Source organism: Myotis lucifugus, unplaced genomic scaffold (genome assembly GCF_000147115.1).
Source record: "Myotis lucifugus unplaced genomic scaffold, Myoluc2.0 scaffold_204, whole genome shotgun sequence".
NCBI classification, from domain to species: domain Eukaryota; kingdom Metazoa; phylum Chordata; class Mammalia; order Chiroptera; family Vespertilionidae; genus Myotis; species Myotis lucifugus.
The window spans coordinates 1,894,194-1,906,276 of NW_005871252.1; the positions used below are offsets into that span (position 1 = coordinate 1,894,194).

Here is a 12,083-nt window from a genome sequence, read left to right on the forward strand (position 1 = left end):
TGGTTTCTGACACCTGCATCTGTTGAAGGGCCTGCGGCTGAGGGATAGTTTGATCCAAGACCCTGAATAGTCACAGAATCACAACCTGCTTCCCAAATACACACCCCTCTCTGAATATTGGTTACCAACCATGATTTCCATGTTTTTTCCCTGAAGGAACTTGCGTCAGCACTCAAGTCAGCCTTGTCCGGCCACCTGGAGACCGTGATTCTGGGCCTCTTGAAAACACCTGCTCAGTACGATGCTTCCGAGCTGAAGGCCTCCATGAAGGTAGGCACGTGTGGGGTGTAATCTCAGCTGAGTCTGCCGTTAATATTTGTGAATTACAGCTTTCTGAGTATAAGTGGGTGATTTTCGGTTTTGTTGAATTCTCATTTGGAACCATCTTTTTTTTTTTTTAATGAACTGAAGCGATAAGTCTTAAGATTTGTACCAAAAATATTTCAATTACTTTTTTTTAAGCTTGTAAAGAAATTTCATGATGCTGAGAAGTCAGTTACCAGCTGCTACTGCTTGGCACCTGGGCAATTGAAGTACCATTTGGAAAAACTACTTCCTTGATTGCACTTCCTCCTTGGAAAAGATTTGTTTTGATATTTGAGGCAAAAGTAAAACTCAGAGCTTTTGTTCAGTGATGCTTGCAAATTCTGCCCATGTTCTTGGGTGTTTCTTTTCCTGACCTCCTTGTCAATCCTATTGTTTAATTCAAATTCGGGCAAAATCAGAACATCACAGTGCATAGAAAGAGTGATTTCAGATCGTGAGTGGTACCTGCGTTTCTTTCAAAGTATTGTAGCACATATTTCCTCTTGTTTTTCTTTTCGAAGATATTTTTGAACATGGAAGTTTAGTTTAAGTTACAGCGTCAGAATCCCAGTTTGGAAACACCCTGAATTTGGTGTGCACCTAAAACATCAAGCAGTATACAGATGTAACAGATGCATACACATAAATGCATGTTCCTGCAAAGCACAAAACGACCCTTTCATAGTGTGGGGCTGCAACACTTTGAGTAATCAGATACTGCCCTCTGCTGACAGACCTGGGGAAAGCCTCCCCTTAGGGAGAAAGCTGTAGTTCTGATTTTTTATTCTAAGTCAGAGTGCGTTTTCTACGGTGTCACTGTCCCTGAACTATGAAGAGACCGAGCCTGTCACCAGAGCTGATGTCACAGTTCGGTTGTCATCCCTTTCCCCAGAGAGCCCCTCTCGAGGGAGGCAGCTTCCCACCCGGGCATGTCCAGGGTGGTGAACTCGATAGGTGGCTCCAGGCTGCTGAAAGGTTTGTGGTGAGATCTTCCTTCCTTCTCTAGTTTATCTGAGCAGTCTTGCCCTGAGTTTCCTAAGTCGGCTATATTGCAGGGAAGATCTGATTAAGAATGATAAAAGTCAACAACACGCCATGATCCCGCTGGATAAAAAGAACTCTCCCTGAAAACCAAGCCAGGGACCTTTGGAGCCATCGATGAGTTGGCCTCTCCGAGGTGTCTTCTGACCATCATCACTGCACATCCGTGTATCTTATTTTCATCAGGAACTCATTAGCTGTGACTCATGCCGTTTCACTAGTATCTATTACCAGGATTAGTGACATGAGACGGACCTGTTTGAGCTGTCAGTCACCGTGGTAATCTTGTGATTGGGCCCAATGAAAGGTGCTTTGACTTCTAACTCTTTGACCTGGTGCCAGCTCTTCCATTAGCCCTCACAGCCGAGTACCCCTCTGAAATCCATAAAGCTTGAAGTGACATCAGCTGAACTGTGCTTTTAAAAAAATTTTGTTTTGACTTCTGGCGATACCAGTGGCGATACTGCCATGTGTTACAGGAGAAGTTGTCCTTGTGATAGGAACTGTGGACAGTCAGGGGAAAGCTGGGCCCAGTTTTAGAAATTGCCAAGGTCACCTTTAAATATAGAGATAAAACCACTATTGGAATGTCCAGATGTTAGCACTGGTATCTCAGTGGTGGAGGAAAACACACCTTACGTTGCATGTCTGCATGCATTTCCTCCAATGCATGAGTTATTGTTAGATGGAAAAACTGCCCTCTGCAATATTTGAAGATGTTTGGTAGTCATTCTGTAGCACTTGCATAGAATGCTTTGTAGACCCTTGGCTAAGAAGAAAATAAATTTTGACTTTGCTTGGAACCTCTATGAATTGTGATGAAAAACTCTGGAGGAAGAGGCATTGGCTCACAGATTAGATTAAGAATAAAATTCAAAATTAACCATTAACCTGAGGCTTAGTTTATATTACACAAACCACTTTTCAGGGGCATATAAACTCTAATAAGTTAATTAATAGCTGACATACTTTTCATGTGGATCAGGAAGTTTCTTATTGTAGTAACACCTTATAATTGATTTACATTTTAAACAGTTGTAATTCCACTTAGTTCAAAGTGATATTTCCATATTCAGAAAGACAAGTATTAGAGAGTCCTGATTATTAAATCTTGACTTTGATCATGAAGCTAGCTTTGAAATACATGTTTCATTGCGTCCTTTCAAGCTGTCTGGCTCGCTCAAAAGTGTATATATTAAATTTGAATACATCACCCAGCAAATTCTTATTCCTTAATAAAGTGTTGATGTCTAGGTTTATTTGGCACTTCATTATTTCCTTTTGCTTCCCTAAAATGCCCGAAGAGTGCATAGTAATCAAGCAAAAATGGAAATACAAGAATGAAATTTTTAACATTAACCCAATTTTACATTTCAAAGAGGCGAAGCTAGAAATTTCATCTTATCTCTACCTATTTCTGGTTAAAAAAAAAAAGACTTAATTTAAATCTGACGATGTTGGCTGGAAATGATAACATGAAATCTCTACATTTCTTTATTTTAAATTACTGACCAGAATTGTTTAGTAAAGAAAGTTATTTTCCCATCTATTAAAATAGTGGGTGATTATAGAAATCGAAAAATAAAGAAAAATGGGAATAAGAAACAGTTACCCATTTTATAAACCAATCACCAAAAGGCAACCACTTTTAACATTTTGCTGTCTCCCCCTATTCGCTATAAAAAATATATTTAATATAGTTGAACTCAAATATGTCATACCATCTTGTATTCAGGTGAAGCATTTTTTAAAAGAATAGAAAATAACATTAGCTTGTGCTGAGGAATACAGTACAGATCCCTCAGTAGGATGCAGAAGGGAGCATGCGACCTGGTCATGTCTGCAGTTTACCTGGTTGAGATCAGGGAAAGCTAATGGCCAGGAGGACTTGCCTGCTGACATTTGTCCTGCCTGGTTCACAGGGGCTGGGCACGGATGAGGACTCTCTCATTGAGATCATCTGCTCCAGGACCAACCAGGAGCTGCAGGAAATTAACAGAGTCTACAAGGAAAGTGAGTAGCCCTGCTTCTGTGATACCTCCTCTCAGCCCAGCTTCTCTAGCCCCCATCATAGCTCTCTGGGCCATTGTTCAGTGTAGGAGGCCTGGTTACGGATGCAGAAGTGCCTACCCTTTGCCCAGGGGTTTGCCGTGGTCCGGGTCCCTCTCCTCCATCTGCTTATGGCCAGGGTTTTGATTATTACCTTCCACTAGAACTTCTACAGAAGGACAGGCAGGAGAGAAATCAAAATCTATTGAAAAGGTGAGATGGGGAGAAGTGGAAGGTACACATGGTTTTCATTTATTGGGTGCCACCCAGCCTCCGATCAGGGGTTCCCACCTGTGGACCCAGAGATTGTTGTGAGAGACAGGGGGACCTGTGTGCACTGAGCAGTATAGGAGGCTGTGGGTAGGATAAATGATGCAGCTTACATGGGTATGTGTTCTGTTTTTCAATATAGATGCTATTTTGAATAATGGAAATTAACTCACAAGTACTACTTGAATCTTACTAGTTTCTGCCATTGTGCATTTTCTTGCTCAGTGGATAATAAAGCACGTGTGTGTGTGTGTGTGTGTGTGTGTGTGTGTGTGTAGCCCTTCAATTTTTTTTATGTTCAGAATGAGTATTCCTAGTCAAGCAGGGTGGGAACCAATATTTCAGTTACAGAAGGGGTCACTGATCAAAGGTGAGCTTGAGCATGATCTGATCTATGATCCAACTCGGTCTGCCCCTTGTTACTGATAAGAAAGAACACTGGCTCTGGGTTGATGAGGGTTCTGTTCATTCTAGGAAATCCACTTACACTTGGGCAGGTACAGCCGTGCTGCCCAGGCATCTCTGCTTTTCAGAGGCTCTGGGCAGGGGTGGGTGGAGTGGCTGGCTGGCTGCACAGGCAGGAAGCGTAACCCACGTGTGTTGCTTTCCAAGTGTACAAGACTGATCTGGAGAAGGACATTATTTCCGACACATCTGGCGACTTCCGCAAGCTGATGGTTGCCCTCGCGAAGGTTGGTTTCCGGTTTATTTCTTTGTTCTTGCTTCTTCCCAAGGCAAGTCCCATACCTCATTTTATACTTGAGAGTGAATTAACTCAGTCCTCTGTGCCCGCACCAGAAACGGCAGCTGCATTTCCGACAGTGGGTTTGCCCTGTCCCTGCAGAGTTGTCATTCTTTTGTGATGGGATTTTTATCCAGCAAAACGGCGTGGTCAGGTGGACTTGTGGGCCAGAGGAGGGATGGGCGGCTCTCACGTCCTGGCCTGGACTTATGTGCCAGCTCTTGCCACGTGACTTGAGGAAGGTCGCTTTGCCTCTCTCTGTGGTCACCTAGGACCCAGTGGAAGCGACCCTGTTGTTTCTTTCACCTGCTCTCACTTCTGATGAGAGGATTGGCCTGTGTAGTCTTTTGCCTGGAGCGGGGTTTGGAGGCCTTTGTTTGTTTGCTAATGTTAACACATTAATGAGGGTGAAAGGCATTTCCTTTCTGAATCTGAGTTCTGACCCGTATGCAGTTTAAAGCCTACGTGCCAGGGAGGGAAGAGAAATTCTTTTCCCCAGGAAGCTGAGGACAAGTGACCGATTGGATGCTGCCTCCTGCCCACTCGCATCTCCATCCCTGGGGCAGCTCCGAGCCGCCTCCCTGGCTCTGCTCCCTTCCACCGCCCTGCCTGCCGCCATCCACTGGTCTTTTTTGCAATTCATTTTCACCATTTTATTCCCCTGATCAAAAACCATTTCAGCGGCATCAAATCCAGGCTTTCTGCTTTTTAAAAGAGTCCCCTGCACCCTGGTTCTCCCTACTTGATCTTCCTGGGATTCCCTCCTCTCACCTGCTGCAGCCGGCATCACCTCCCTCCCCCGTGCCGCTGGGTCTCAGCCTCCCTGCTGGTGCTGCTCCCAGTGGCTTTCTCCCCTGCCCTTCACGAGCCCGGCTGCCATCCTTCCAGGCTCACCTCCGCCGTCCCCACTGTCCGCAGACCTTGCTGGCTCTACTCCCTGACAGATCCTCCCTCACTTGGCATTTCACATCTTAGAGCCAGAGATTGCTGTGCTTTTTCATGTGGGCCATGCTTGTTTTCCATCTGGACTCTACGCTCTGAGGGGAGAAACTCAGGATCGTTAGCTTCTTTTTCTTTTTCGAGAGGGGATGTTCTGTAAGGGGCTTAGCCCAGGACTGGGTACTGAGAAACACAGCCCCCACTCCACTTCCTCAACTATTTTATCCATCCTTGGTCTGGTCTAGACTTCAAAGTGAAGAAAAATTTTAAGTGGGTATTTGTTCAGTGAATTAAATAATGGCTTACATGACTTGGAGAGAAAAATAGCATTAAAATGTGCAAAGGAGTATATTTGATGTTGTTAACTTTTCCTCTGTAGGGTAGAAGAGCAGAGGACGGATCTGTCATCGATTATGAGCTGATTGACCAAGATGCCCGGGTAGGTGCCTGAGTGCTGTTGTGGGTTTCTGTTTTCTGGGAAGCCTCTGGAAAGTTTGTATAATAATTATCTACGATGTGTAACAGATTACCTCCAATCAGAGTGGCTGAAAACGGTAACCATTTATTGCCTCTCGGGTCAGGAATTAGTGAGTGGCCTGGCTGGGTGGTTCTGGCTCAGGGCCACACAAAATGTTGACCAGGGCTGCTGGCACCTGAGGGCCACCCACAGGACTCTTGGCAGAGGCCTTGGCATCTCTCCACATGGACTCTGCATGGCTGCTTGAGTGTCCTCACAACATGGCAGCCAGCTTTCCCTGATTGAGTGATCATGGGAGAAGCAAGGAGGAATCCACATGCTCTGTGGTCTGATCTCAGGAGTCACACAGTCACTTCTGTCCTGCTCTGTTCACTGGAAGTGAGTCACTGTCCGGTCCACAGTCCGAGGGAGGGGAAGGGTGGAATGTCAGAGAGTTTGTGGGCTTCATTTACACTTTCTGGGAGCACTGGTTAACGGGCATCCCCTTACACCACTGGTGGTAATTACAGGATCCATACCTGACTCACATGCTCCTTTAGGCTTTGTGTGTGTGTGTGTGTGTGTGTGTGTGTGTGTGTGTGTGTATGTGTGTATGTGCCAGTTTCTGCAGGGTGTGGTGAGCTGTGCGCACTGGTGTGCATTTGCTACAGTGAACGCCAGCAGAGTAAATGATAAGGAAAGCCGAAGGAGATGGGGGAGGCACAGCTGGGCCAAAAGGGGGAGCCCAGCAGAACTCTTTCTGGTTCTAGTCGCATATTCCCCGCGAACGACTTGTGAAGCTGATTCACATCGCTCTGAGCTATGTGCCTTTCCCGGGTGTCAATAGCTATCTCAGAACATTCAGAAGAGCTGCAGAACAAAATTTATTTAGATTCATTTTAGTTTTAAATTTCAATATATTTTACACTGTACTTTTAGCAAGTGGTGGAGAAGGTTTTTAAATAAAGTAATAGAAGGTGGGTTTTACGATTTCCGGATAATGAATGGTCACGGAATGAGTATCTACCCTTGCATACGCCTCTCCCCCACCCTCCCCACCATTGTTCGTGTTATTGATAGCCTTTAAATTTTCCAGAAGCTGAAGATAAGGTTGGCCTGGCTCCTTTCTCAGCTCCGTCATTTCCGGAGTCTCTAAGAAACTCAGGTGTGGGCACTGGACCTTCAGTATTTGGCCACTGGCTTACTTGCTGTTATGGTGCCAACAGGGAAGGAGGGCTGGGTGTGCTAGGAATGCTTGTGTGTCCTTCTCTATGTGCATAGAAGCCCTCAGTCCTTCCAGTGTTCAAGGAAGGAGATTTGGGCAGTGCTGGCCTCACGAACAATCTAGTCTCATGACGATCTGTCTGTGTCTAGGGAAGCCTGCTCTTGATGAAAACTTCCGCCCTTTTCATCCTTTTCCCCACGTCTGTAGCACAGTCATCCTTTCTCACTTGGCGTTTTGAATGTATAGGTTTTAGTGTTTTCACATGACGTTTCTATGACTGGCTGTGGATCCTGTAGTTACCTTTCCTGGTGGGTTGTGCTCGTAGGATCTCTATGATGCTGGAGTGAAGAGGAAAGGAACTGATGTTCCCAAGTGGATCAGCATCATGACCGAGCGCAGTGTGTTCCACCTCCAGAAAGGTGGGTGCTGTGCGCTCCGGGAGCCCCGGGTGTCGGTGTTGGGGCTCACATCTGCCAGAGCCAAGTCCACTCTCCACATGGCACCCCCTGTTTCCCTCCCCAGATCCATTTGCCCTTCTCTCCCATTGTGGATCCGTGTTTCCCCTAAGTAGTTCCCATGGTCCGGTGCTTTAGCTTGCTGCCCCTTCTTGTCTGAGGATCCTTCTGTTCTGCTACGTGTGTTGAAGTAATGGACTTGGCTGGGTGCTACCTATTACTTCCTGTGGCTTCCAGATAGAATGGGTTCCACTCAGGGGAGATGGAGATGTTCAAACATGGCCCAGGCCGTGCCATTCAGGCCACGTGCCCGGGATAGTTGTCCCAGGGCAACTGGTACAATGTCAGCTCTGGTTACCATGGTAACCCCTTAGCCCTTAGGATGCTGCGATGATTATTTTCTTTTTTGTTTTTTTTCAATTGTGGTATATAACCATGTGGGTGCTCATTGACAGCTTTGGTGGCTCCGTTTTAGTAATTACTTGTTGCTTTTCCTTAGTATTTGACAGGTACAAGAGCTACAGCCCTTATGACATGTTGGAGAGCATCAAGAAGGAGGTCAAGGGAGACCTGGAAAATGCTTTCCTGAACCTGGGTGAGTAAGTGTGGTTGGTCCCCCATCCCCGGTGGACATCTGCTCTCAGTAAACTGCTGACGCAAAAGTAACAAGAGAAAGGGCTCTGTTGGAGACGTTCTCATTGTCCCTGGGTTTCTGTGGCCTCAGAGTCCCCAGTGTACAGCCTCAGGGGCTGAGTGCCACACAGGGTCCCCAGTGTACAGCCTCAGGGAGCTGAGTGCCACACAGGGTCCCGGTGTTCCCTCAGGGGGCTGAGTGCCCACAGGGTCCCGGTGTTCCCTCAGGGGGCTGAGTGCCACACAGGGTCCCCGGTGTTCCCTCAGGGGGCTGAGTGCCACACAGGGTCCCCGGTGTTCCCTCAGGGGGCTGAGTGCCACACAGGGTCCCCAGTATACAGCCTCAGGGAGCTGAGTGCTGCACAGGGTCCCCGGTGTTCCCTCAGGGGGCTGAGTGCCCACAGGGTCCCGGTGTTCCCTCAGGGGGCTGAGTGCCCACAGGGTCCCGGTGTTCCCTCAGGGGGCTGAGTGCCACACAGGGTCCCCGGTGTTCCCTCAGGGGGCTGAGTGCCGCACAGGGTCCCCGGTGTTCCCTCAGGGGGCTGAGTGCCGCACAGGGTCCCCGGTGTTCCCTCAGGGGGCTGAGTGCCGCACAGGGTCCCCGGTGTTCCCTCAGGGGGCTGAGTGCCCCACAGGGTCCCCGGTGTTCCCTCAGGGGGCTGAGTGCCCACAGGGTCCCAGTGTTCCCTCAGGGGGCTGAGTGCCCACAGGGTCCCCGGTGTTCCCTCAGGGGGCTGAGTGCCGCACAGGGTCCCTGATGTTTCTCAGACCCTCCCGTTTTGCAGCCCATTCAGGTCGTCTGGTGTGTGCCCAGGTCAGAGCCTAATTCCCCCCTAGTGGACAGAGGAGTAACTGACCCCTTTGCTTCTCCCCACAGTCCAGTGTGTCCAGAACAAGCCCCTGTATTTTGCTGACCGACTGTACGACTCCATGAAGGTAAGGGCAGCGGGCTGAGAGGTCTAGGTTTCCACACCAGGCTCTTCTTCCATGTCCCCAAACTAAGTCCCCTGCCTAGTGATGGAGGGAGGAGCCCCGAGGTCTCGGTGCAAAGCGCACCAGCCAGCTGTGGCTGCATTCGACAGGCGAGGAAGCCACCAATCCATCTTCTCACTCTCCAACCACTCGAACACGTGTTTGTGTACAGGCAGAAAACAAAGCACCTGGGAGAGAGAGAGCCAGGGGATGGTTGCGCCTGACTCCTGCTCAGGTTTCTCAGTGATTCCCTCCTATCACCTCTGAGAGAAAACCAGCAAGGGAGGGAGAGACTGTTAAGCAACCACGATGTGATAGACATTGTGTAACTTACATGAACTTAAATAATTACCAAAGAGCCTGAGGCTTATTGTTTTATTGTTATTATTTTCTTTATAGGTGAGGAGGCTGGAGCTCAGAGAGCTTCAGCTTGCGGGAGGTTCCATAGCCAGATTAGAACTTGGGTCTACGGACTCCAAAGCCAGCCCAGCCACTGTCCCTTGAATGAAGCATCTCTTCCCACAGTCCCATCCCATTGTCCATGCCTCACATGTGCCCGGTTCTTTCCATCTTCCAGGCCCACCCACTTCTTCCTGGCTCACCCCCTTGTCCAAACTGCCTCTCCCCCTCTCTCCTCAGGCTCATGTAAAATATGACCCTTACCTTGGCGCCCATGGTCTGAGGCTCTGCCAGTAAACTCAGTGGTCTTTCTGCTCATGCCATGCACCCTGGCACAGGGCAACGATGGAAACGTGACAGTGTGGCCTCTCTGAGCCCCGGAGAGCCAGAACCTATTTGTTACATGTGCAAACTCGCACTCGTTGAGCCAAGCCTTGCAGTGCTTAGTGCTCAGCCCGCGTTCAGTGAATGCACACGTGGGAGTCCGTGCTGACATCACCCTGCTGTGTTTCATGCTCATTTTCTCTTCAGGGAATAGTCACACTGCTCCATTTGTGATCTCTTAGGGAGCGGCATCAGGAATCCAGATCAGTTCCAGGGGCAAGAAAACGTGCTGATCGGTTTGTGGTTAGCATTGCTCTCAGGGAATGTAACTTGGAATGTTGCCTTGACTTTCAGGGCAAGGGGACACGCGACAAGGTCCTGATCAGAATCATGATCTCCCGCAGTGAAGTGGACATGTTGAAGATCAGGTCTGAATTCAAGAGGAAGTACGGCAAGTCCCTGTACTATTACATCCAGGTGAGCCCACGGTGCCGCGTCGCCCCCACTGCCCTTGGGGGGCCCGGGACCCCGGGGAGGGTCTGTGTTTGCTAATTCACTGGGGAAGAGATAGTCACCAAATATCAGGGATTTATTTTGAAAGTGCCATTTGTCCTGGAATCCTATAGAACAGGCAGATGTTTTGTGTTTCCCACATGTGTTATTCTACAATGTAATTGGTGTTCCTGATGATGACCCTGTAAGAGCTGCTGACATCCTCAAGAGATTTAGATCAATTACATTTTACATTTATTATATTTCCATTTCTTGGAAAATCCTCTGTGATTGGCCTGGGGCATTGACCCAGAACGCCCATCTCTCCCGCCAGTTTAGTCTCTGTTTTGGAGAGATGGAGAATTCATATGTAACCAGTAATGGCCTTCACAGTGGTCCCACTGTGTGTAGTACAGACAGGCATTGCAATCCCTTTTTAGATCCTGACGTTTCCAGAGGCAGGTCTGGTTACAAGGATGAATTTAGAAGTGGGTTAGCTGTGCCCAGGTGTATTAGGGCATATGTGTAAAAGTTTAGGTCCCAGTTAGACTCCTAGTCATTGTTTCTTTACTTCACCAGCTTATTTCCGTGTGACCTTAAGAATTTAGGAAACAGTACTATGAGGCAGGAAAGGACGCCACCTTCTCTGGAAGGGGGAGGACCAGGGAGAAAGTGGTGGTGTCAGGGCAGTTAGAGCAGTCACGTACCATATGAGCCCCCAGTACCTCACATTTGCTCAACCCTTGTGGTAATAATGTGACTTGAAAGTCTCCCCCAGGCCACATTCCCTGAGGGTCCTCCGGTGATGATGATGATGGTGGTGGTGGTGGTAATGGTGATGGTGATGATGATGATGGCGGTGGTCGTGGTGGTGATGATGGTTTGGGTGTGGCCTTCCGGGCCTTTGTATCTAGGCAGGTCCTGCAGAGTCTTCTCTGTTAATTTGGGAGAAGCTCTGTGTGCACTGGCTCTGCCTGTATATTATGGCGAAGTTTGGATCTTTTTTTAATACTGAATTTCCTTTTTCTCTTTGACCATTTGCAGCAAGACACCAAGGGTGACTACCAGAAAGCGCTGCTGTACCTGTGTGGTGGGGATGACTGAGCCCGCGGGGGCCCATGCATCCAGGAGTGGTGCTCCTATGCTTCTAGCTAACAGTTCTAGGAAATCTGCTTGCGGCTAGTGCCCGTCCCTGTGCCCGTCCCTGTGAGGATGCCGTTAGCATTGCTTCTGCCTCACCTTATCTCAGTTGCCTAAGCATTGCCTGGCTTTCCCATTTGATCTCTCCTTTTAGCCAAAGAAATGAACATTCCAAGAGTTGGAAGTGAAATCTATGATGTGAAACACTTTGCCTCTTGTGTACTGTGTCGTAAACAGATGAATAAACTGAATTTTTACTTTAGAACCAATCACTTTGTTGACCTTGCTTTTAATTTAATTGTTTAAAAATCAAACATCCCTGAGGGCCGTGTGGTTCAGCTGGTAAGCCTGTACCTAGAGCAGTGGTTCTCAACCTTCCTAATGCCACGACCCTGTAATACAGTTCCTCATGTTGTGGTGACCCCCAATTTCATTGTTACAAATTGAACATAATTAAAGCATAGTGATTAATCACAAAAACAATATGTAATTATATATGTGTTTTCCAATGGTCTTAGGCGACCCATGTGAAAGGGTCGTTTGACCCCCAAAGGGGTCGCGACCCACAGGTTGAGAACCGCTGCCCTAGAGACTGAAGCCTCTAGAACTGAGCAGTCCGATATAATGGCCACTATACAG

The 12,083-nt window shown here is 48.0% G+C and overlaps 1 protein-coding gene across 6 annotated transcripts in view; it reads left to right on the top strand.

Annotated features, from left to right (window-relative positions):
• Positions 1–11,713, top strand: part of ANXA2 (annexin A2) — a 43,537-nt gene extending 31,824 nt beyond the window's left edge. For 5 of the 6 annotated variants that reach the window (XM_006097513.3, XM_006097514.3, XM_023761262.1 and 2 more), the window contains 9 exons: positions 157–270; positions 3,270–3,360; positions 4,279–4,358; positions 5,727–5,786; positions 7,355–7,448; positions 7,984–8,079; positions 8,995–9,053; positions 10,167–10,289; positions 11,349–11,713. In XM_006097513.3, coding sequence (XP_006097575.1) covers positions 157–270; positions 3,270–3,360; positions 4,279–4,358; positions 5,727–5,786; positions 7,355–7,448; positions 7,984–8,079; positions 8,995–9,053; positions 10,167–10,289; positions 11,349–11,408 — 777 coding nt within the window. In that variant the 3' untranslated portion in view covers positions 11,409–11,713. Of the gene's footprint in view, positions 1–153; positions 271–3,269; positions 3,361–4,278; positions 4,359–5,726; positions 5,787–7,354; positions 7,449–7,983; positions 8,080–8,994; positions 9,054–10,166; positions 10,290–11,348 lie in introns of all 6 variants that reach the window. The other variant, XM_023761263.1, reaches the window with a different exon arrangement.
• The last annotated feature ends 370 nt before the right edge of the window (positions 11,714–12,083 follow it).